Source organism: Oncorhynchus tshawytscha, linkage group LG22 (assembly GCF_018296145.1).
Source record: "Oncorhynchus tshawytscha isolate Ot180627B linkage group LG22, Otsh_v2.0, whole genome shotgun sequence".
Classification (NCBI taxonomy): domain Eukaryota; kingdom Metazoa; phylum Chordata; class Actinopteri; order Salmoniformes; family Salmonidae; genus Oncorhynchus; species Oncorhynchus tshawytscha.
Genome location: NC_056450.1, coordinates 14059557 through 14086282, shown reverse-complemented (window position 1 = coordinate 14086282; position 26726 = coordinate 14059557). Strand labels below are relative to the sequence as shown.

The 26726-nt window shown below is 41.2% G+C and overlaps 2 protein-coding genes across 5 annotated transcripts; one reads left to right on the top strand and one right to left on the bottom strand.

The window, feature by feature from the left end:
- Nucleotides 1-417: 417 nt before the first annotated feature.
- On the top strand, nt 418-18879 carry LOC112221851 (CD63 antigen). Its single transcript, XM_024384240.2, has 8 exons — nt 418-573; nt 7144-7229; nt 14217-14405; nt 15812-15886; nt 16035-16133; nt 17990-18136; nt 18260-18343; nt 18478-18879. Exons 2-8 carry the CDS (start codon nt 7164-7166, stop codon nt 18541-18543), a joined length of 726 nt encoding a protein of 241 aa, XP_024240008.1. The 5' UTR covers nt 418-573; nt 7144-7163; the 3' UTR covers nt 18544-18879.
- Nucleotides 18724-25300, bottom strand: letmd1 (LETM1 domain containing 1). Of its 4 annotated transcripts, none has more exons than XM_024384236.2 (9): nt 25144-25300; nt 24584-24738; nt 24175-24290; nt 23880-23962; nt 23422-23608; nt 23017-23118; nt 21306-21476; nt 20159-20255; nt 18724-20050 (listed from the first exon to the last, which is right to left on the bottom strand). In XM_024384236.2, exons 1-9 carry the CDS (start codon nt 25254-25256, stop codon nt 19977-19979), a joined length of 1098 nt encoding a protein of 365 aa, XP_024240004.1. In that variant the 5' UTR covers nt 25257-25300; the 3' UTR covers nt 18724-19976. The 4 variants fall into 4 exon arrangements, with proteins under 4 accessions (XP_024240004.1, XP_024240006.1, XP_024240005.1 ...); XM_024384238.2 differs by having other exon boundaries at nt 18724-19973; XM_024384237.2 differs by having other exon boundaries at nt 21324-21476.
- Between the last annotated feature and the right edge of the window lie 1426 nt (nt 25301-26726).

Here is a 26726-nt window from a genome sequence, read left to right as displayed (position 1 = left end):
TTGTCTATGCACTTATTGATGAAGGATGTGACTGTTGTGGTAACTCCTCAATGTTATCAAATATATCCTGAAACATAACCCAATCTGTTCTAGCGAAACAGTAGCCTCGCGTCTGTTTCGTCCGAGCACTTCTGTATTGAGCGCAACAAATGGATTGATTTAATTATTTCAGTCGTCACTAAGTTAAGTCTACTACACAGTTGTTTTAGGCCTACAGTTACATTAAGAAGTGTGTACATTTTACAGGCTAGGGCATCACTGATTAAATTAAATGAATAGTGCTACACCTTGAAATATTACAGGCTCAACTGATAGGCCTAATAACTGTTGTGCAAATGGAACTGCTACTGTGTGTACTGTGGATGATAGTGAAACTTGTTGTTGACGGTCATTTTCCATGACCACTTTTTTATGCTTTGTGGAACCAGATTAGATCATGGAGTGCAATTTAGAGAGGGAGGGGCTTATAAAACGAAGAATTGCTTCGTCAATTTCCCTAACAACTTGTTTCCAAATTTCAACCAACGCCTCACATCGCTTCGCCGCCTCCACTTTTCCAACTTGAAAACAAAGGTAAGTGTTATTTCATTCAAGTTTGTTTTTCAATTCTTTGATGTTATACTATGACTGTTAAATCTGAAATCAATAAAGAAAGAAAAGGTTAGAGAAAGGGAGAAAAAAAAAGTTTGGTTTTGAGGATGCGGAAACGTCACGTTTAACTAAAGCTGTAGTCTAATATACCTTTGTCTTTACGGTTACTTAGTAGTCAATTTAACTAATTGAATTTGGTTACTAACGATAAGCTAGAACAATAGTTACATTGTATCCTCTGCCTTCTGATTAACGGTTTGGTTGGTCATTGTTGCCTCAGCGATGGGTGTCGCAGTCTTGATTTTTAAAGTGAATTTTTAAAAAAGTCCGAATTCCTATTACGGTCCCCAGTCAGTAATTGTTCCAATATCAATTGTTTACTCATGATTTGTTTTAAATGTATTTAATTTAATAAACCCATTTGTCACGTCAATCATACGAGGCCTTTCAGGGCTAGCGGCAGAACGAATCAATTGTACGGATCTTTGATTTCCATCGGCGTGCACGTTTTTTCACTGGACCCCATGTGTGCAGGCGCTCGCGCGTTGACATGTTTTTAATGGGTGTAATAGTAAAGAACATAGGCTGCTCGTGTGTTTCAAGTTTGGGAAAGCTTACGTTTTAGCCTACCATTTCTACCGATCTGCGTGCCAGTTATGATTTTTTATATGCGCAATTTTCGTGGAACAGTTTCATTTCAATAACGTTTTCATTTCTGAAAGTCATTGTCATGTGTTGAGTAATAAACATATGAAGTAAAATGATACATATCTTAGTTTTATTTCAACTATGGCGAGAGCACTAGCCTCTGCCATATGGACACATTAATACACTGTGCTCCATTGGAGGCTAAAGAAATAGACTATAGGCCAGTGCCGCAGTCGGCATATCTTCCATAGTCTACTAAGTAAAATGCATAGGCAGAAAGCCGACAATTAAAAACAGTGGAAAATATCCTGATGAAAGAACTTGCATTTTCGATCACATTCATCTCTACTCCGCCTGTCTGCCTCCCTTTCAAGCCGTCTTGATTAGCTATTGAAGTTCAACGTATTAAAATTATGACTGGGTCTGGCCCAAAGCTGTAGCTAGCGACTTTCCAATATTCTATCAACTAGCCTATTCAAACTTGAGTAAAAAGTAAAGATACCTTAATAGAAAATGACTCAAGTGAAAGTACCTGAGTACTACCTGAGTAAAAGTATTTGGTTTTAAATATACTTAAGTCTCAAAAATAAATGTAATTTCTAATATATACTTAAGTATCAAAAGTAAAAGTATACCCAAATTCCTTATTAGGCAAACTATTCCTACCATTACAAAGTTTGGGGTCACTTAGAAATTCCCTTGTTCCTGAAAGAAGGAAAACATTTTTTTTGCCCTTTTAAAATAACATCAAATTGATCAGAAATACAATGTTATTAATGACTAATGTAGCTGGAAACGGCTTTTTAAAAATGGAATATCTACATAGGCGTACAGAGTCCCATTATCAGCAACCATCACTCCTGTGTTCCAATGACACATTGTTAGCTAATCCAAGTTTATCATTTTTAAAAGGCCAATTGATCATTAGCAAACCCTTTTGTAATTATGTTAGCACAGCTGAAAACTGTTCTGATTTAAAGAAGCAATAAAACTGGCCTTCTTTAGACTAGTTGAGTATCTGGAGCATCAGCATTTGTGGGTTCGATTACAGGCTCAAAATGGCCAGAAACAAAACAGCACTTTCTTCTGAAACTCATCAGTCTATTCTTGTTCTGTGAAATGAAGACGATTCATGTGCGGGGGCACTGGTTAGTCTAGGTAATATGTACAAGATTTAAAGTGACTGCATTGATGATAAACACTGTAGCAGCAGTGTAAAAGAGCGGTCTGGGTAACCCTTTGATTAGGTGTTCAGGAGTCTTATGGCTTGGGGATGGAAGCCGTTTGGACCTAGACATGGCACTCCGGTACCGCTTGCCATGCGATAGCAGAGAGAACCGTCTATGACTAGGGTGACTGGAGTCTTTGACCATTTGAGGCCTTCCTCTGACACCGCCTGTTATAGAGGTCCTGGATGGCAGGAAGCTGCTAATCATTCAAAATGTAATGAGTACTTTTTTGCATGTCAGGGGAAAATGTATGGAGTAAAAAGTACATTATTTTCTTTAGGAATATAGTGAAGTTAAACTAGTCCAAAATCTAAATAGTAATGTACAGATGCCTAAAGAAAAAATGGAATAGTACTTTAAAATTATTTTTACTTGAGTACTATATACCACTGAACAGCAATTTAAAAAATGTATATATTTTTATGCTAATGATTCTCTGGTCATGCTCCCTGGTGAAGTATTTTTGAATGATTCTATTCAGACAGGAGTAACTGTATAATTTTGTCGACACATCAATTTACCTTGGGCAATCCAGCATCCTAAAGTTGTCCTGCATGCTTGCCAGCCGAAAAAGTTCGGAAGAGTTTGTGCATATATTATGACAACAATTTGTGACGTTATTGTTTGTTTTGGACGTCAGCAAGTTTTTTTCCCGGCTGTTCCGGCACAACATTTCTCTGGAAGCAAACCAAAGTCATAGCCGCCTACGCCCCTTCGTCAGTGATTGGTCAACAGTGGGATTTTTCACAAAATTATTTCATTCAACAAGAAAGTTTTCATGCACATTTGTTCATTAAAAAATACTGCATCAAACATCTTAGATGTAAAATTGTGTGACTAAGATCTCCTTGGAAAAACGTCTAAATGAATGACTCTTAACAATGCACTGTGAACCGGCCAACGTTACTTTCCAATTCGCAAGAGGCTGAAACCAGAGATCTGTAAATAATGACAAGATGCTCATGTCTCCAACCTAACAATGGGAGTATTTGTCCCAAAGGCAAGAGGCAGGCGACAAGCTTATGTCTGCATATAATTCCCATATGAACTCATTTTGGTTTATCCTGGACATATTTTGGCGAGCGTGATCCCTCTCGCTTTGCCTCTTCCTCTCTGCTGTAACTATCAACGGAGGAAGCATCTGGGCGAGCGAAACAGCGCCTCCCTATATGTAGCCCATGTATCTGATGCTGTCTGGACCAAAAGATGTCATACTATTTCTGGCCAGACTGCATCATGACATCTTTTGGTCCAGACAGCATTAGATACAAGGTCTACACATACTGAGACAGAGGGGCGCTGTTTCGCTCGCTTGGATGCTTTAACTGAAGTTGATGAATCTTTCTGTCGGCGCGCGTCTCAGTCAAATAAACGATCAATATTTTATTTGTACGGGCAAGGGGGTACGGTAGGGCGGGCCAAGCCCCCTAAGGCCTACCCATAAATCTGACCCTGCATGCCTTTCCAGATGAAGCTCTGTGAACTAAAGTAGCCTAATCTGAAATGGGGCAGATTACAAACAATTAACCAAATTTAATAGCCTATGGTGGCCTCTTAATGACCTGTCACCCAATAGACACTGAACAAAAATATAAACACAACATGTAATCATTTCTAAGATTTTACTGATTTTACAGTTCATATGAGGAAATCAGTCAATTTAAATAAATCTATTAGGCCCTAATCTATGGGTTTCACTTGACTGGGAATACAGATATGCATCTGTTGGTCACATATACCTCTTTATATAAATAAATAAAAAGAGCATGCATCAGCAAACCAGTCAGTATCTGGTGTGACCACCATTTTCCTCACGCAGCGTGACACTTCTCCTTCGCATAGAGATGATCGGGCTGTTGATTGTGGCCTTTGGAATGTTGTCCCAATCCTCTTCAATGGCTGTCCTAAGTTGCTGGATATTGGTGGGAACTGGAACACGCTGTTGTACACGTCGATCCAGAGCATTCCAAACCTGCTCAATGGGTGAAATGTCTGAGTAGCAGGCCATGGAAGAAAAATCAAATCAAAATCAAATTTTATTTGTCACATACACATGGTTAGCAGATGTTAATGCGAGTGTAGCGAAATGCTTGTGCTTCTAGTTCCGACAATGCAGTAATAACGAACAAGTAATCTAACTAACAATTCCAAAAAACTACTGTCTTATACACAGTGTAAGGGGATAAAGAATATGTACATAAGGATATATGAATGAGTGATGGTACAGAGCAGCATAGGCAAGATGCAGTAGATGATATTGAGTACAGTATATACATATGAGATGAGTATGTAAACCAAGTGGCATAGTTAGTGGCTAGTGATACATGTATTACATAAGGATGCAGTCTGATATAGAGTACAGTATCTACGTATGCATATGAGATTAATAATGTAGGGTAAGTAACATTATATAAGGTAGCATTGTTTAAAGTGGCTAGTGATATATTTACATCAATTCCCATTATTAAAGTGGCTGGAGTAGAGTCAGTGTCATTGACAGTGTGTTGGCAGTAGCCACTCAATGTTAGTGGTGGCTGTTTAACAGTCTGATGGCCTTGAGATAGAAGCTGTTTTTCAGTCTCTCGGTCCCAGCTTTGATGCACCTGTACTGACCTCTCCTTCTGGATGACAGCGGGGTGAACAGGCAGTGGCTCGGGTGGTTGATGTCCTTGATGATCTTTATGGCCTTCCTGTAGCATCGGGTGGTGTAGGTGTCCTGGAGGGCAGGTAGTTTGCCCCCGGTGATGCGTTGTGCAGACCTCACTACCCTCTGGAGAGCCTTACGGTTGAGGGCGGTGCAGTTGCCATACCAGGCGGTGATACAGCCCGCCAGGATGCTCTCGATTGTGCATCTGTAGAAGTTTGTGAGTGCTTTTGGTGACAAGCCGAATTTCTTCAGCCTCCTGAGGTTGAAGAGGCGCTGCTGCGCCTTTCTCACGATGCTGTCTGTGTGAGTGGACCAATTCAGTTTGTCTGTGATGTGTATGCCAAGGAACTTAAAACTTGCTACCCTCTCCACTACTGTTCCATCGATGTGGATGGGGGTGTTCCCTCTGCTGTTTCCTGAAGTCCACAATCATCTCCTTAGTTTTGTTGACGTTGAGTGTGAGGTTATTTTCCTGACACCACACTCCGAGGGCCCTCACCTCCTCCCTGTAGGCCGTCTCGTCGTTGTTGGTAATCAAGCAGTGGGAGTGGGAAGAAGTGGGACATTTTCAGCTTCTAAGAATTGTGTACAGATTCTTGTGACATGGGGCCGTTTATTATCATGCTGAAACATGAGGTAATGGCGGCGGATGAATGGCATGACAATGGTCCTCAGGACCCCATCACGGTATCTTTGTTTATTTAAATTGCCTTCGGTAAATTACAATGGTGTTCATTGTCCGTAGCTTATGCCTGCCCATATCATAACCACATCGTCACCATGGGGCACTCTATTCACAAGATCTGCCATCTTCCCGGTACAGTTGAAACCGGGACTCATCCATGAAGAGCACACTTCGCCAGCATGCCGTTGGCTATCGAAGGTGAGCATTTGCCTACTGACGTCAGTTACGACGCCAAACTGCAGTCCGGTCAACACCCTGGTGAGGATGACGAGCACGTAGATGTGCTTCCATGAGACTATTTCTGACAGTTTGTGCAGAAATTCTTTGGTTGTGCAAACCCCCAGTTTCATCAGCTGGCCGGGTGGCTGGTTTTAGACAATCCTGGCTTCTTCACCTGCAGATGTGGTGGTGCTGGGCTGTTGTGGTTACATATGGTCTGTGTTTATGAGAAGAGTTGGATGTATTGCCAAATTCTCTAAAATGATGTTGGAGGCGGCTTATGGTAGAGAAATTAAATTCTATGGCAACAGCTCTGTTGGACAATCCTGCAGTCAGCATGCATATTGCATGACCCCTCAACTTGGGTCATCAGTGGCATTGTGTTGTTACAACTGCCTGTTTTAGAGCTGCCTTTTATTGCATCCAGCACAAGGTGCACCAGTGTAATGATCACGCTGATATGCCACACCTGTCAGGTGGATGGATCATCTTGACAAAGGAGAAATGCTCACTAACATGAATGTAGACATACAGTGCCAGTCAAAAGTTTGGACACGCCTACTCATTCCAGGGTTTTTCTTAATTTTTTAAACTATTTTCTACATTGTAGAATAATAGTGAAGACATAAAAACAATGAAATTACACATGGAATCATGTAGTAAGCAAAAAAGTGTTAAACAAATCAAAATATATTTTATATTCTTCAAAGTATCCCCCCTTTGCCTTGATTACAGCTTTGCACACTCTTGGCATTCTCTCAACCAGCTTCAACTGGAATGCTTTTCCAGCAGTCTTGAAGGAGTTCCCACATATGCTGAGCACTTGTTGGCTGCTTTTCCTTCACTCTACGGTCCAACTCATCCCAAACCATCTCAATTGGGTTGAGGTCAGGTGATTGTGCAGAACTCCACCACTCTCCTTCTTGGTCAAATAGCCCTTACACAGCCTGGAAGTGTGATGGGTCATTGTCCTGTTGTGTGTTTAGCAGAGCTAAACTAGATCTAAGCCGAGGCGATGAAGCAACAAGTGATATCTTAAAACTCCTCCACACAATTTTGTATTTGTAATAATAGTTCTTTACAGTCTCACTAGTTAAAATGTATTTTTCTTTGTCTTGAGCCAGGGTCTTGATCCGGACTCACCATGGGTGTCGAGGGAAGAATGAAATGTGTGAAGTACCTACTCTTCTTTTTCAACTTCATCTTCTGGGTGAGTAATGCAGGTGGAGGTTTGGTATCCTGACTGGCTAGGATGTACTGCTTTTGGCCTTTTGAGTTCGGTACATCTGGTGGCACTAATACAACCTTCATTTAGATTGATTGTGAAATGCCTCTGACACTCAGTTAACACATCTCATGATTCATTAAGGAAGTTTCACAGTTCCTCGAACTGATGTAGTTTTAATGTGGTGTATTAGTTTGGTCCATGTGATATGTTCAAGACAAGTTAGGTAATTGGTAGACGTACAAAGAAAAGTCTTATTTTCACTAATACTGAAAATAAACATCTACAAATCTGGAAAAGGGCATGTGATCATCATGACTCTTTACAGCTGTAAAAGTTATACAAGCCGCCTCCAACTGTCGGTTGTGATGTAGTTAGTTATGCCACAAAAGGACATTTTTATGTTTGGTGTGGGACCGAGAGCAAGGTTTCTTACTTTCTGTTAGCTTACCTCAGTTTCTGAGCCTCTTAATTGTTTGGCATTAAACTGTTATTTTAGTTACTTGACCCAGTTTATATGTAGCCTATAGCTGGTTATGTGTATTTATTTAAGCTATTTCTTTCCAACTCCCCGAGACTGTCATCACTTAGTCTTGTAAGGCCAATATGCAGGAGTCTGTCAGCTGACCCAGGACATATACGCACACAAACTCCTATTGGAAAATATAAAAAATGGTGTTAATGTTTAACTTCTAAAAATTCCATTGAAAGAGGAAGTAATGACTTGAGAGGGAGGGGGAGTGAGTGAGAGAGGGAGCATGTGATGAATCTGAGTCTTGTGACCTGTTCAGAGTATTGTGAAAATATCATGTGACTTGGTTCTTTTTTTTTAATGGTTTGCATTCACTGATACAAAGCCTTCATGTGAAAAGTTAAGATCTCTTGACTAATCCGTGGGCTATGTTGTAATAAGAGGTCAGAACCTGCATGTGCATCGCTCTGTCCCCATTTAACCATTTAACAAACATCAATCTATTTTTGTTACTACCTGGACCTACCATTTTGGTTTTGAAGTATTGAAACCAAACTACATGGTTTTGAAGGTGACTAAGAAGGATTTAGATTACAAATAAATAAATTGTGAAGCTTTTGCGAGTGCGGCACACTAGGCTGACAGGAACATTAAGCGCCCAACATTTAAACATTTCCTTTGTATTAAATCATTATTGTGCATATAGGTGTTTGACTTACTCAGAATGAAATACAAATGAAACACTCTTGCCAGGCTTGCCGGGCCACTCTTGCCAGGTTTGCCGGGCCACTCTTGCCAGGCTGGGCATGGATGCAGAGTTGTTTTGATTTTTTAAAAATTATAGTTGGACCAAAGGTTTAGTCAAAATAACCCTACCAAAACGGAAAGAGTCTCTGAACGAGGTAATATGTCAGGCCTATTGTGCCAAAATCAATGACAGTGTATTGAATAGATAATATAACAAACATGAACAACTTTTCAGAGGCTAGCGTTTTTGTTTATAAATACTTTGCTAGAACAACACACTTAGCTAGCTTCCCGCCTCGTTCCTTTCTGTTAGCATGTGCACATAGTAAAACATCATGCTTTCTAAAAAGACACTTTTTCTGACTATTTGGTTGTGGATGCTACATCACTCCCTCTCTTGGTCCTTCTTTGTAAGTCACCCTAATTTTGCACCCCTGTGATTTATCAGTTTCTTCATGAAACTATTTAGCTAACTCCATGACGGTAGTTAAAGCAAGGGCCTATAGCAGCACACAAGTAGCATGTCCTGAGCTCGTGAAGTGTGCACAATTGGAGAGGGCGAGAAGGCCCAATGTTCCAGCCTTTGGGGAAATTCGCTCCGCACTCCAGTCAAATTGGGAACGCTCAAGCTCCACTCCTTACATACTCTGCTACAAAGCAAACATTGGTGACCTATGGCGCTTTACCACTTGCTCTGTAATGTGAGTAGCATTTTGATTTCAAAAACTTTTTTTGAAACCTTTTAATTTACAAATGTAGAAAAATATAAACATGAATATTGAACATAAACAAAATTGTATATTTGTCAAATGTTTCAATATATTCATTAAACATAATATACTGTACAGACATATCGAAGTTCCCGGGTGGGATCTCTTTCTTGTTCCTAGCTCCTAAGCAACTTTACACTTTATATTTTTGTGTGTTATTTCTCACATTATTTGCTCAGAATGTTTTTTGCATTACTACCTATAACTTTTGGATATTAGATTGGCGGTCACTCACCAGCATTTTGACCAGAAATACGACATTCCTAAATTGTATCCTTTATTCGTCATTGTGGCAGTTTTACAGGAACTCAAGTCCTTTTGTTAACCTGACCTAGAATACTTCCCAATCAAATGCTGTCCGCATTACCTCCCGAGAGAATTCTCTTCGGTCATCATCACAGCCGTGTATATTTCCCCTCAAGCAGATACCACGACGGCTCTCAATGAACTACACTGAACTTTGTGCAAACTGGAAACCGCATATCCTGAGGCCGCATTTTAACTCTCTAGAGACAGCAGGAGTGGTAGAAATACTCTTAATGATCAGCTATGAAAAGCCAACTGACATTTACTCCTGAGGCGCTGACTTGCTGCACCCTCAAACTACTGTGATTATTATTATTTGACCATGACCATTTATGAACGTTTGAACATCTTGGCCATGTTCTGTTATAATCTCCACCTGGCACAGCCAGAAGAGGACTGGCCAGCCCTCATACCCTGGTTCCTCTCAAGGTTTCTTCCTAGGTTCTGGCCTTTTCTAGGGAGTTTTTCCTAGCCACCGTGCTTCTACACCTGCATTGCTTGCTTTTAGGCTGGGTTTCTGTACAACACTTTGAGATATCAGCTGATGTACGAAGGGCTATATAAATACATTTGATATTGTAGCTGGGAACTTTTAATAAAGCAAATCTGAGGGAAATGCTACCGAAGTTTTATCAACATCTCGCCTGTGCAACTCGCGCCTCAAACTCAACCATTGTTACACTCTTTTCCGGGACGGCTACAAAGCTCTCCCCCGCCCTCCCTTCGGCAAATCAGATCACGTGTCCATTCTGCTCCTCCCTTCCTATAGGCAGAAACTAAAACCGGAACTATCCATGGTAAAGACAGTTCAACGTTGGTCTGACCAATTGGAATCTATGCTTCAAGATTGTTTTGATCACACGGACTGGGATATGTTCCGGGTTGCCTCTGAGAATAACATTGACGTATAGACTGACTCGGTGACTGAGTTCATCAGGAAGTGCATTGGGGATATTGTTCCCACTGACAATTTTTTCGAAACCTATCTAAACCATAGATGGATTGCAGCATTCGCACACAAATGCAAACATGAACCACTACATTTAACTACGGCAAGGTAACTGTGAACACGGGATGAATACAAACAGTCCAGTTATGCCCTCCGTAAGGCAAACCGGCAAAACGTCAGTACAAAGTGGAGTCTCAATTCAGTGGACTCTAAAGGGAAAACCAGCCATGTCACAGACACTTTGTGAGGCTAGTTAAGGATCATATCACCTCCACCTTACCTGACACCCTAGACCCACTGCAATTTGCATACTGCCCCACTAAATCCATGGCGGACGTAATCGCACTGCCTTATCCTATCTGGACAAGGGGAATACCTAGCTACCCTCAAAGCGCATCACTAAATTCTGAGCCCTGGGTCTGAACCCCGGCCTGTGCAAATGGGTCCTGGACTTCCTGACGGGCTGCCCCCAGGTGTTGAAGGTAGGCAACAACACCTCTGCTACGCTGATACTCAACATAGGGGTCCCACAAGGGTGCATGCTCAGTCCCCTTCTGTACTCCCTGTTCACCCATGACTGCGTGGCCACGCATGTCTCTAACTCAATCATTAAGTCTGCAGACAACACAACACAACAGTGGTAGGCCTGATTACCAACAATGACAAGACGGTCTATAGGGAGGAGGTGAGGGCTGTGGCGGAGTGGTGCCAGGAAAATAAATACATTTTCTCCCTCAACGTAAACAAAATGAAGGAGCTGATTGTGGACTTCAGGAGACAGCAGAGGGAGCACATCCCATCCACATCGACAGGGCTGCAGTGACTTTGAAAAGTTTTATAATTCCTTGGTGTACACATCATTGACAATCTGAAATGGTCCAGCTGTGTGGTGTTGCGCCTCTTCAACCTCAGGAGGCTGAAGCAATTTGGCTTGGCCCCTAAGATCCTCACAAACTTTTAGCTGCCCCGTTGAGAGCATTCTTTCGGGCACTATCACTGCCTGATACGGCAACTGCACCGTCCACAACTACAGGGCTCTCCAGAGGTCACACTGCCTGCCCTCCAGGACATCTAAAGCAACCGGTGTCACAGGAAGCCAAGAAGAAGATAAAGGACCTCAGCCACGGCCTGCCCCCCCCTCCCCATTACCATCTAGAAGGTGGGGTCAGTGTAGGTGCATCAAAGCTGGGCCCAAGAGAGAGCGAGAACGCTTCTATCAAGACCATCGGTGTGTTAGTCACCATTTGCAGGCCTCCGCCCAGTACCCTACCTTGTACTTTAGTCACGGTGACTAATCTGCTACCACCCGGTTACTCAACCCACACCTTAAAGGCTGCTGCCCTATGTTCATACTTTCCTGTAGGAATAGGCCCTGTAACTATTGCTGTACATTTACTATTCTATTCTACAGATATACTACATATTCTATCCATATATTGTCTATATGTCCCATCATACAGTGCATTCAAAGTATTCAGACCCCTCAACCTTTTCCAAAATTTTTTAACATTTAGGCTTTTTCTAAAAGTAATAAAAATACAACATTTTTCCTCATCAATCTACACACAATACCCCATAATGACAAAGCTAAAACAGGTTTTTAGAAATCTTTGGAAATTTATTACAATTGTAAAACAAATGTTATTTATTTAAGGATTCAGACCCTTTGCTGTGAGACTCGAAATTGAGCTCCGGTGCATCCTGTTTCCATTGATCATCCTTGATGTTTCTTGATTGAGATATTGATTGGAGTCCACCTGTGGTAAATTCAATTGACTGGACATGATTTGGAAAGGCACACACGCCTGTCTATATAAGGTCCCACAGTTGACTGCAATTCAGAGCAAAAACCAAGACATAAGGTTGAACGAGTTGTCTGTAGCGCTCCGAGACAGGATTGTGTCGAGGTACAGATCTGGGGAAGGGTACCAAAACATGTCTGCGGCATTGAAGGTCCCCAAGAACACACTGGCCTTGTCATTCTGGGGTATTGTGTGTAGAATGAGGAACAAACTATTTAATCCATTTTAGAATAAGGCTGTAAATTGAGGTTTGAATACTTTCCGAATGCAATGTATATATTAATATTCCAGACTGACATTGCTCTTCCTAATCTTCCTCTTAATTACATTTGATTTAACTTTGTAGATTTTTGTGTATTTTCTTATCGTTAGATATTACTGCACTGTTGGAGCTAGAAACATAAGCATTTCGATACAACCACAATAACATCTGCTAAATATGTGTATGTGACCAATACGATTTGATTTCTTCTCATTCTTTCTTCTCAGGTGTTTAATGGCACACACTGTACATTTTATTTTTTACATGATAATCTTAATGAGTATTTGTATTGAGATGTAAGGCTACAATTAGTGTCATTGCCTCTTTCTTCTTCATGTTATCATTTTCATCCCTCTGTGTACCTACCTGTCTCCACTATATAGAAACCAGGAATTGACCAATCCTATTCCTAACCCATGACAAATATTTACATTGGTATTACCTGTGATGAAAGGACCTGAGTTTGGACCGGATGCACCTGGATAAAAAAACTGGGGCAATGACTTATCACACCAGTCAGGTGATATTCCAAGGAACTGACCTGCCATTGTGGGTGTAGGTTTTGCTGGGTTCTTCCTCCTGTTAATATTAGGCTATATTGTCTAGGTGTTTTATCTTGATACATGACCGAAAGTCAGATCGGTTGTGGTTCGACCAGTTTTGCGAGTTCTCCGAGCTGTTGTTCCTGGAGCTACTGCACATTTATTTCCAGGACTTTTTTTGAACGGGGGAAATAGGAAGTCTTCATCAAATCTGAGTCAAAACACTTTATGAAACAGAAAGTGATGATATATCAAACATGCTATATAACCCACATTTGACCTGGTGCCTAAACCAATCTAAACTATGGCTCAAATTAGGATATGGTACATGATTTGTTTTGTTACTTCCATAATTTCATCATACCTAGTAACTAGTATCCTGGATAACTAGTAGCCTGTCCTGTCATCTCTGATTGTGAGCAACACACCAGTGAGATTGGGCCTATATCTTAATACATAAATTCTCCATGTAGTACAGCTTTGCTGTAATCGGTCCAGCACCTGTCACCCAATGCATACAGAGGTGTGTTTGTGTGACAATCCTGTTTATTCAACCTACTCCGGTTGTTTGTTTATTTAAATGACATGGGCTGAACGCCATTAGCAAATAACCATGATAGTAACTGTCATTCTAGAATGAGTGTCTTCACACACAAAAAAATCAGTAAATTACATATTCACATTAGGGCCCTTGATCATTCCTGTATTAGTTCATTTAAATGACAGCTTAAACACGGGAAAAAGGCCAGATCTGATGTACACTTGTCTGACATTTACATATTTCTGTACAGCACTTTGTGACATCAGCTGATGTAAGAAGGGCTTTATAAACACATTTGATTGAAATTTGACACACTTAAGCACTTTCTTGCCATTTATAAGTATGACATACAATACCAATGTATCATTCAGTTGTACAGACTTCAAAGTTGGCTGTACATGTTCAGGGTTTAGGCTAAGTACGATCCTGTTCACATGACATATTTCAAAGTGTTTGTACAACACAACAGATATTCAATGATTGTAGAAGCCCATGCATGCATGATGTAAAATTATTTGTGGATATTTCTGTGACCTCTAATCATTTAACTCTTTCTTCCATCTCTCCATTTATTTCTCTAGCTGTGTGGTCTGGCTCTGATAGTGCTGGGAGTTTTGGTTCAGGTGGCTCTCCACAGCACCGTAGTGATCAATAATGTCTCAGCCTCATCAGCCCCCTTGGTCCTCATCGTGGTGGGGGTCATCGTCTTCTTCATCGCCTTCTTTGGCTGCTGTGGTGCCTGGAAGGAGAGCTACTGCATGGTCACCATGGTATGTACACATATAACATGACATTAATGAAGGAGAGCTATTGCATGGCCACCATGGCATATTTACATATAACAACATGACAACCTGTATTAGGGGAGGGGGCTGCTGCATGGTGGTCACCCTGGTATTCCAAACAAAACGTAATGTATCCAAACCATTAACTGCATGCATGTTTGATCTTGTTGAAAAGGAGTCTGAACCAACATTTGACAACCCTCCATACTTCTCTTTTACATCTAGGCAACCTTTTTTCTGTAGTGAATGCAGTGTTTGTTACATCGACAGACATAACAGATTTTGTTACCTGAATTAGAAGGATTTTACAGTAGCTCAATCTAAATCAATGTTCAGTACATCGGCTTATCAATTTATCAATGTGTTAAGTCCTTCAATCATCAAAAAAGAGCATATAATGTGTGTGTGGAAACATCTAGGAGCAACAATGGCTCAGCCGCGAAGAGGTAGGCCATGCAAGTTCACAGAAGGGGGCTGCAGAGTGCTGGGGCTGCAGAGTGCTGAAGCACATTGCGTGTAAAAATTGTCTGTCCTTGGTTGCTACACTCAAGACAGAGTTCCAAACTGTCTCTGGAAGCAACGTCAGCACTAACTGTTCGTCAGGAGCTTCATGAAATGGGTTTCCATGGCTGAGCAGCCACACAAGCTTAAGATCACCATGCGCAATGCCAAGTGTCTGCTGGAGTGGTGTAAAGCTTGCCGCCATTGGACACTGGCACAGTGGAAACGTGGTCTCTGGAGGGATGAATCACACTTCACCATCTGGCAGTCCGACGGACTAATCTGGGTTATGGTAGATGCCAGGAGAAGGCTACCTGACAGAATGAATAGTGGCAACTGTAATTTTGGTGGAGGGATAATAGTCTGGGGCTGTTTTTAATAGTTTGGGCTAAACCCCTTAGTTCCGGTGAAGGGAAATCATAACACTACAGCATACAATGACATTCTAGACAATTCTGTGCGTCCAACTTTGTGGCAACAGTTTGGGGAAGGCCCTTTCCTATTTCAGCATGACAATGCCCCCATGCACAAAGCGAGGACCATACAGAAATTATTTGTTGAGATCGCTGTTGAAAAACTTGACCTCAACCCCACTGAACACCCAGGGGATAATTTGGAACGCCGACTGTCAGCCAGGCCTAATCCGTGCCCAACTTCACAATTGCTTGTGGCTGAATGGAAGCAGCAAATCCCTGCAGCAAATGTTCCAACATCTAGTGGAAAGCCTTCCCAGAAGAGTGAAGGCTGTTATAGCAGAAAAGGGGGGACCAACTCTATATTAATGCCCATGATTTTGGAATGAGAGATTTGACGAGCAGGTGTCCACGTACATTTGGTTACGTAGTGTATCTGAACTCTGCGCTCATTTTTTAAATTTATTTTCTCCTAAGTTTTCTATCCTTCTGGGTCTGATCATTATCACTGAGATTGGTGCTGCCATCGCTGGATATGTCTTCAGAGGCAAAGTGAGTATACTCAGGCAGGTATACTCAAGTATTCCAGGCAGCTTTTTTACACGTGTCTATACAGTAACTGTACAGTCTACAGACTGTCTATATAGTATCAACATAGTTAAGATGGAATTACTAAATTATGTTTTTGTCCTCTACTTAGCTTACAGTCATTGTCCATGATGGTCTCAATGACATGGTCACCAAGTACAGCAATGGCACCGCTGAATTCAAGAAGGCCCTGGACAACCTGCAAGTTGACGTTAGTATCAACCATTACATCTGACCGAAGAAACAACTGACATACATTTGATATTTTTAGGTGTAGTAATGTGCGACACCACTTAGTGCCTTCAGAAAGTATTCATACCCCTTGATTTATTCCACATTTTGTTACAGCCTGAATTCAAAATGCTCACCCATCTACGCACAATAACCCATGACAAAGTGAAAACATGTCTTTTAAGGAATTTCAGTAAATGTATTGAAAAATTAAATGGAGAAATCTCATTTTTAAATAAGTATTCACACAAATACTTTGAAGAACCTTTGGCATTGATTACAGCTGAGTCTTCCTGGGTAAGTCTCTAAGCGCTTTCCACACCTGGATTGTGCAACATTTGCCCATTTTTAATTGTTTTTAAAAAATTCTTCAAGCCCTGTCAAATCAGTTGTCCATTGATCGACAACCATATTCCAGTCTTGCCATAGGTTTTCTAGTTGATTTAAGTCTAAATTGTAACTTGGCCACTCAGGAACATTCACTGTGTTCTTGGTAAGCAACAGAAGTGTAGATTTGGCCTTGTTTTAGATGGCTGAAAGGTGAATTAATCTCCTAGTGACTGGTGGTGTTGACTGAACCAGGTTTTCCTCTAGGTTTTTTGCCTGCGCTTAGCTCCATTCTGTTTCTTTTTTATCCTGAAACTTCCCAGTCCTTAACGATTACAAGCATACCCATAACATGATGCAGCCACCACGGAGAGTGGTACTCGGTAATGTATTGGATTTGCCCCAAACATAACATTGTATTCAGGACAAAAAGTGAATTGCTTTGACACATTTTTTGCAGTATTATTTTAGTGCCATGTTGCAAACAGTATGCATGTTTTGGAATATTTATATTCTGTACAGGCTTCCTTTTTTACTCTCTCAATTAGGTTACTATTGTGGAGTAACTACAATGTTGTTGATCCATCCTGTTTTCTCCTATCAAAGCCATTAAACTCTTACTGTTTTAAAGTCACCATTGGCCTCATGGTGAAATCCCTGAGCGGTTTCCTTCCTCTCCAGCAACTGAGTTAGAAAGGCTGCCTGTATCATTGTACTAACTGGGTGTATTGATACACCATCCATGGTGTAATACTTCACCATGCTCAAAGGGATATTATATGTCGGCTTTCTTTTCATCTACCCAATAGGTGCCCTTTTGTGAGGCATTGATAAACTTATTGTCTTTGTGGTTGAAATGCACTGCTCGACTAAGACCTTACAGATAACTAACTATGTGTGGGGTACAGAGATGAGGGGGTCATTCAAAAATCATGTTGAACACTAATATTGCACACAGAGTCCATGCAACTTATGACTTAAGCATCTTTTTACTCCTGAACTTAATTAGGCTTGCCATAACAAAAGGTGTTGAATACTTAGTCTCAAGACATTCAATCTTTTCCTTTTATTATTTTTAAACATTGAAAAACCATAATTCCACATTTTGATGGTGACGAGTCTCTAATACGTTTTAAAATCAGGCTGTAACATAACAAAATGTGGAAAAAGTCAAGGGGTGTGAATACTTTCTGATGGCAGTTTTGACTCTGCAAATGTCAAGCCATTTGTCATAATGTTAAGATTATGTATTTTGGACTTTATTTGCTTAATTTGGCACCTCCCCATGTAACATTACTCTATCCTTTTTAGTGTGAGTCTTCTATGCCATGTTTATCTTGTCCTGTCTTCTGTTGACATTTAAGCAATATCCTGCCCTGCTTCCGGTGTGTTCCCCCCCATATCTAACCAACAACCTTACTACCTCATTTTGCTGTTGTCTCTTCCTCCATCTGTCTACCCGTGTCATGCTCAAACTTATTCTCACCATGCTTGCTGTTCTTCTTTCAGCTGAAATGTTGTGGCGTGACCAACGCCACTGACTGGAAAGGCAAGTTCGGGTCTGTTCCAGACTCTGTTCCAGACTCTTGTTGCATCAATGTCACTGCTGGCTGTGGTCAGGGGGCCATGGGGGATGCACTCAAGATACACCAGACGGTAAGGTCTAACCCAGTGGTAGATTTATGAAAATGTGAAATAAAATACCAATTCACCCAAGCAAAAATACCTCCAGAACAGTGTATGGGTCGGGAATGACGTTTGTCTCGGATTGCTTTGTAGGGGTGTGAAACTGTTGTAGAGAAGCTGTTGAAGAAGAACATCATGTGGGTCATTGTAGCAGCACTGGTGCTCGCTTTCCTGCAGGTAGGAGCAAACGCACACAACCAAGTATATACATTTGCACATACAAATCCTGGGCTTGGAAGAGTCGCTGGTTGTAGATGCTAGTTCAACACACAAATTTTGCATGTTTTCTAACTGTGTTTTTGTGTTTTCAGATCATGGGAATCATATTCGCCTGCATGTTGATGGGGGGCATTCACAGTGGCTACGAAGTCATGTGATCAGTTGGCCAATAGCAGAGGGGAGTGGCTGACAGTCAGTTGCACTGTCAGGTCATGTTATGGCCAAACATTTTGTAATTGAGTTCAATAACTTTTTTAAATGTACTTATTCAAGATGTTTAACACGGTGCCTTTGCACTGATGCCGAATATGACTCCTGCCAAGAATATCAATGTTTAGTTTTTTTTTTTTTTTTAGAAAAGTATTTTTATTTAAATAGGGCAGCATTCTCAAATTGCCATTTGCACTAGTTTTTGAAAGTGAAATGTTAACTTTTGATCTTATGAACATATTCTACTCTAGAATATATTTTCAATAAAAGCTATTTAATCTGTCGTTCTTCGTGGTTCCCCAATTTAAGATATTATTACAGCTTTCAATCAATACCTTTTCAATTTAGTGTTGATTGACTGATGCCCTCTGTCCTAGTGGAATATCTGCTGTGGTCTCACTAAGCAGAACAGTTGACTGAATGACAATGCGCAGATCTAACTCGTTTCTTCTTACTGTAAATGGCATTTCTCTACATTGACAAGTATTTCAGAGTACATTTTATTTGACACCAATCACCAGAACTGATTTCAAAACAATCGAAAGGGGTTGAACAAGTAGAGTAAGAACATTAGTTGGCATATTTAGTATGAGAATCTTATGGCCACTTCAAAACCACGGACTATCGATCCCGCAGAAAGGCACTTCCAGGTTTAAAAAAACTAACAGCACTGGTAGAGCATAGTGGGTTCAATCCCCAGGACCGCATGACTAAATCACCTGCTGAATGGCATTCCCCAGTGTCCTGAGATTCAGTATCACCTTACTGCATGTAACATTCCATCTACTCGATTCAAAGTTGCTCTTCCCACCCCAAAAGCATAGTTATACAGGGGGTTATGGTGGTACAGTATGACCAGTAAAATGACACCATATACTCTGAAAAGGCTATGCAGGTGTGGGTTGGAATGTCTGCAGACAATAATTTTTCCAAATGTAACCTGTATTAATATGGTTAGCTGAACATTGACATAAGATTGACCCCCTTCCCCCCCAGCTATGCTCCACATCTTATGTGAAATCATCAGCTTCACAAGTAAACAAAATGACATTCAAGGCTGAGTACTGCACTTGAGCAGAGATTGCGAGTAAGCATTTCCCTGTACCATTTACACCTGGTGTATCCTGTGCACGTGACAACTGATTTGATTGAGCCTGAAAACATTGACCAGTTCAAGATATTGCAACAGTTGCTATGTAATCACATTTCCTTCACCACAAATCCACTGCATTAAGTAATCACTTTGTCCTTCTAAAAGTGAGTTGTAAAGCTTGGCATTTCTTCCGTTTGTAGATTGCAGATGTTGGCACCTTATGGAAAAGTTACCCTGCCCAGCATGTTGAATTAATGGAAGTGGCAGATCACTCCTTGTTCCTTCCTGTCAATGGTGAGAGGGCTTTGGGTAGTTGGCAGAGAGCAAGACCATACTGTGCACAAGCAGAGACACCTCTGACTCTGGGACAGAGGGACATAGAGAGAGTCATGAGGACAAACATATCACCCTCCCCCACAAATATTTTAATTGAACAGACCACGCTATCGGGAGAGGGAAACATTAGATACCTTTCAGGTGAGAGGAGAACTGGAGCCACTGTGAAAGCCATTCCCGACACTGGTTGATGCTGAGACTGCCAGAATCAAGCCCCCTGACATAGCAGGCCTGATGAGACCAGGGTCAAGTTATCAATATGACTAGTATGTGTTCCATTTGTACATGTGGGTTTTTGCTGACATGATTCCGATTACATAGACAGTGGGTACAGAAAGTCAATGTTTGCCTTACAGCCTGAAAGACTACAGTTATTTACACACAGTAACTAACAATATCCAAGTGGGAGGAAAAACAAACTCAATTTATTAAACTAAAATACCCTATTTGAATAAGTGAACACTTGGTGGCACCACCTTTTGCTTGAATTACAGCCATGAGTCGCTTTGAATACGTCTCGACTAACTTTGCACACCTAGACTAATATTTGCACATTCTTCCTTGTAGAATTGTTCAAGCACAGTCAAATTGCATGATGACTGCACTCAAGTCATTCCTTCGATTGGGATTAGGTTGGCGCTCTGACTAGGCCACTCAAGGACATTCACCTTCTTGTCCTTCCGCCACTGTATGGTTGCTTTGGGTTGTCATGGTTCACGTTTCAACATCTTCCCATTTTCAAATTCCTGGCAGAGGTTTCGGTTCTCAAATGTTTATATTTCACTGTTAATTTTCCTTTCTATCCTGACGAGATACACCCCCACAGCAGGATGCTGCCACTGCCGTGCTTCACTGTAGGCATGGTGGTCTTTGGGTTTTCGCCAGACATTGTTTTGCATTCAGGCCATAAAGTTCCATTTTGGTCTCATCTGGCCAAAGCACCTTTTTCTACTTGGCCTCAATCTACAATGTGCTTTTTGGCAAAGCTCAAAAGAGACTTGATGTGGAGTTTGAGGAGCGGTATTTTTCTTGCCATCCCCCCCCAGAGGCCAGATTTGTGGAGCGCTTGTGATAGTGGTCACATGCACACACAAGTCACCATTGGTTTCTTGGTAGCCTGGCGGCGGGGGGGGGTGTATTTTACTGTTAATGCATTTTCAGAGTTTGAGAAAAAAATACTTGGATATTGTAGGTAAATAAAGCTGGAAAAAGTCATGTTTTCATTTCAGGCTGTAAGGGAACAAGGTGAACATTTTGAAAGGGGGTGGTGACTTGCTATACCCAGTGATGTGCACTGACCCGTCTCAGCTCAGAGTCATCCAACTGGTGCAGGCCATGTCTGCTGAGAGCACGGTCCAGCTGTAGCAGCTCTATGGCGTGGCTGTTCAGTCGAGTGCCAATCATGGGAGTTGGGAGGCGGGGAGTCAGGAAGAACAGGGGACAGAGTTGCCTCTGGAGAGAGAGGGACTTACATTGATGTAATATTTTTCAGCTGGTACAAATACAGTCTTATACAGTACCAGTTAGTTTAGACACCTACTCAATCAAGGGTTTCTTTATTTTGACTTTTCTACATTGTAGAATAGTGAAGATGTCAAAACTATGAAATAGCACATGGAATCATGTAGTAAGCAAAAATAAGTTACATCAAAATATTTTATATTCTTCAAAGCAGCCACCCTTTGCCTTGACAGCTTTGCACACTTGGCATTCTTTCAACCAGCTTCATAAGGTAGTCACCTGGAATGCATTTCAATTAACAGGTGTGCCTTGTTAAAAGTGAATTTGTGGAATTTCTTTCTTTATGCATTTGAGACGGTTGTTTTGACAAGGTAGGGCTGGTATACAGAAAATAGCCCTAGTTGGAAAAATACCAAATCCATATTATGGCAAGAACAGCTCAAATAAACAAAGAGAAACGACAGTCCATTACTTTAAGACAAAGGTCAGTCAATACAGAACATTTTAAATCACAAAAACCAGTAAGCGCCATGATGAAACTGGTTCTAATGAGGAGAGCCATAGGAAAGGAAGACCCAGAGTTACCTCTGCGGCAGAGGATAAGTTCATTAGAGTTACCAACCTCAGAAATTGCAGCCCAAATAAATGCTTCACTGAGCTCAAGTAACAGACACGTCTCAACATCAACTATTGAGACTGTGTGAATCAGGCCTTCATGACTAAATTGCTCCAAAAGGACACCAATAAGAAGACTTGCTTGGGCCAAAAAACATGAGCAATGAACATTAGACCAGCGGAAATATGAGTCCAAATTTGAGATTTCTGGTTCCAACTGCCATGTCTTTGTGTGGTTCCCACTGTGAAGCATGGAGGAGGAGGTGTAATGGTGTGGGGGTGCTTTGCTGGTGACACTCTGGTTTATTTAGAATTCAAGACACACTTAACCAGCATGGCTACCACAGCATTCTGCAGCGATACACCATCCCATCTGGTTTGGGCTTAGTGGGACTATCATATGTTTTTCAACAGGACAAAGACAACACACCTCCGGGCTGCGTAAGGGCTATTTGACCAAGAAGGAGAGTGATGGAGTGCTGAATCAGATGACCTGGCCTACACAAATCACCTGACCTCAACCCAATTTAGATGGTTTGGGAAGAATTGGACCGCCGAGAAGGAAAAGCAGCCAACAACTGCTCAGCATTTGCGGGAACTCCTTCAAGAATTCCAGGTGAAACTTGTTGAGAATGCCAAGAGTGCGCAAAGCTGTCAAGGAAAAGGGTAGATACTTTGAAGAATCTAAAATATATTTTGATTTGTTTAACACTTTTGGTTACTACATTCTTCCATTTGTGTTATTTCATAGTTTTGATGTCTTTACTATTATTCTACAATGTATAAAACAGTAAAAATAAAGAAATCCTTGAATGAGTAGGTGTGTCCAAACGTTTGACTGGTACTGTATATGCAGTAAACCCATGGACTCATGTTTTAGGGAATTTCTGAATAAAGACTACAAGAAAAAACTGACCATCTGATTTGCGTTTATTCTCTTGATACTCAGGGGAGCTCCAGAAAACAAGCCTCGAATCGCCTGGATGTCAGATATGTTAGGGTGTACCCCACTTTGCACCTAAAAAACACATGGACTGGTCAGACTTATTTTACTGCTGCTCTTTAATCATATTACTTTCATTTCTTATATATATCTTTAGGTATTACAAAAAAATGCATTGTTGGTTAGGGCTTGTAAGTACGCGTTTCACTGTAAGGTATTCGGCGCATGTGACAAATACATTTTTATTTGACATCAGTGTCTAGCTGCATTACAGTTATGCGAAAACATCCATGTTTACCCAACAACATGTTGGACAATTTACACATTTGAACATCTGACATATGCAAGGGAGGGTTTAAGTGTTTCTGTATCACCCACCTTGTTGCAGAGGTCTAGTAGGCTGATCTTTAGGCGGCCATCTTTGACATGTGAACCTGCACTCTCAAGCCCCTTCAGCACAGCCCAGTGGTGCTGGGCCCTGTGGGAATGGTTCACTCCCTGGAACTCAGTCTGCTGCTGGGGGGTCCAGAAGTGGCGGATCAGGAGCTGGCGGGGGAAAAGGTACCTGGTAGTGAAAAAGAGAGGAGGGAAGCAGAGGGAGGAGCAGATGGAGGAATATGTAAGGCAGGGAGATGAAGGGAAGACAGGACACGAGGGAGGGAGGAGGGGGGGGGGTAATACATTGTAGGGGGGGCAATGTATTAAAGTTGGGGGCATACTGTATGTTTACAATGATTAATCAACTTTTTAACTCCCATTGACTTGAGAATTAGGCTATTTTCTAACTAAATATGAATCAAAAGAGGATGTTGAGGAGATGACTGAAATTAACTCACATTAGGACAAAAACCAGGTAGTTGGCAAATGGAGGAATAGAAATTAACAGCAGTGGAATGGCTTTGATCATGTCTCTGCGAAACTGAAAGACAAAGAAAGGAAAAGTTACCATTTACTATAACCCATGCTAAGGAGAACTTTTCAGACTTGGACATGCAGACATAGTAAAATTAGTCCTATGTTTTGCAGATCAAAGTGTTACAGTTCAAAGCCTTTAATGCAGATTAAAGACTGCTAACCACATTATCAAGAACTTTCCTTGTTATTCAAGTGTATGCCCTAGCCTCGACCGACCTGCCTGAGTTTCTCCATATCACGATAGGGCAAGTCCTGGACTTCGACACTGTTGGTGAGCATCCTTGTTCTTATCACCGTCACCTCTTTGGCATCTTGGAAAAGGAGTTGAATACCTGAAAAAATATAATACAAAATATGGCTAATTTTCAGTGTACTGGCAGCACAGAAGCCTGCCTATGGAATTGTTGCATATTGAGCTAGGCCACGTGTGTTATTTTGCCTTCAAACGTGAGATCTTATTGGTTTAATGTATCTAGATAATTTTGCTAAGGTAATGTAGATCTGTAAATAGAGACAAATTAAGAGATGCATGATGCCGAACAAAGGATAAACTAAGGAGGCTTGATGACCAATCAATATCACTTATAAAAAGTTTAACCTAGTTCTATGGCAAGTAGTGTCTTACCTTTTGTAAAAGTGTGATAGAGAACATAAAAGCGAGGGAAATATCTTTGGAGGAAGAGTTCATATTTGGCATTGGCCCCTTGCAGCCTTGACACAATTTGCAGGCCAATCCCTAGCCTGGATTTGGGGGATGAGTAGTGTCTGTACAGGGGCAGTCTAAAGGACACAAAACGATTGTAATGAAACAAGAGCGGCTCATACGTTCAAGCACTTAAAGAGTTTGACTTGTCGTTAAAAAGTAGTACTGTTTGTATGACAACTCAAGAGAGTATCAAAATAAGATTTTTTTTGTTTGTTAAACAGAACTTTAATATTACAAGCTGGTTCAGATCCATTTGTGCCGACTTATGTCCAACAACTCTCGTAGTTGTTGTCATGCCAAAAACGTAACGTTAGAATTCAAAATGTTGTATAACTAGCCTTTATCTGACAGTGAACAGTGGTTGGGTGTTGCCCGCCCAGACCGAACAGTCAATGAGTTTACTCCAGAGAAGTGCCACATAACAGCGGCTCGACAACATCACGATACAAGTATATAACGTACTGCATGGGTTTTCATACCTTGCTCCAGAGGTGGCCGTGAAAGAGGAGTGTATAACTGTAACCCCATTAGTTCTGATTCCGTACAAATCCACAGAGAAACGGCGGCCCACCGCAGCACAGAACAGCGCCATTTTTAGAAGGGCAGATTGACAGCTTCTCTCTGCGTGATTGGCTGTATGATTACCGTAATGTACCCAATGTTTACCGTGCCGCAGTCTAGCAACATTTTGTTATGTTGCTAAATTCTAGAATGATGACTAAAACTATACTGAACAAAAATATGAATGCAACATGTAAAGTGTTGGTTCCATGTTTTATGAGCTGATATAAAAGATCTCAGAAATGTCCCATACCCACAAAAATGTCTCTCAAATGTCATGCACAAATTTCTTTACATCCTTGTTAGTGAGCATTTCTCCTTTGCCAAGATAATCCATCCACTTGACAGGTGTGGCATATCAAGAAGCTGATTAAACAGCATAATCATTACACAGGTGCACCTTGTGCTGGGGACAATAAAAGGCCACTCATTTGTCAGTAGGTCCAACCTGCATCACAACCACAGACCACGTCTAACCATGCCAGCCCAGGACGTCCATATCTGGCTTCTTAACCTGCGGGGAACATTAGGAATACCTTCCTAATATCGAGTTGCACCCCCCCCCCCTCCTCTCTCCCAGGACTGACAAAAAAGGCAGAATGAATTACATGAATTGAAGTTAAGAGGCACTCTGGCAGTTCTTATGTTTTATATAGATGCATGCTATATTATTCTCCCGAGTGGCGAAGCAGTCTAAGGCACTGCACCTCAGTGTAAGAGGCATCACTACAGTCCCTGGTTTGAACCCAGGCTGTATCACATCCGGCTATGATTGGGAGTCCCATAGAGCGGCAATTGGCCCAGCGTCGTCCAGGTTAGGCCAGGGAAGGCCGTCATTGTAAATAAGACTTTGTTCTTAACTGACTTGCCTAGTTAAATAAAGGTTCAATAAAATGTTACTTCAATTTGACTTATTGACTATGCGCATTTGAGAAAATAAATCACATTCACTATTTTGTTTGACTATAAATGCATGTTTGTAACCTAACCTTTGACATGGTGATTAGTGTTTGTGTGTTCCCCTTTTGTAATATGATTTTTGCGGAAGTGTTTCCCTATACAAACTCTGCATGTAGGCTGTTTATGTATGTTCCTGACGCCCTCCTGCAGCGAGATTAAGATATTCCAATGTATTGCACATAATTAGATCTCTTCAAGATGCTCATTACGCTGACTGTGTAAAGTTGATTTAGCCTCAATGGATCTTGCTTTGATCTTTCAGTGATTTAATTTTATATAATTGGATTTTGGCCTGTAAAAATGTTTCATAATGTGAGGTGGAGTAATGTTCTGTCTCCATGAATGTTTACATGTCTACTAATTTGCATGTTGTGCTACAGAGAACTGAAGGAGTGAAATGGAAGGGGCATTTGAGCAAATTGGATTTAAGTTGGACTGGATGTACTGTTCATAAAGACTAGCTACTGCAAGCGTCATCACTGTCAATGTTCATTAAATTTGTATCAGAGCCACAGGCCTGCCCTAACCAGATGCATCTCAG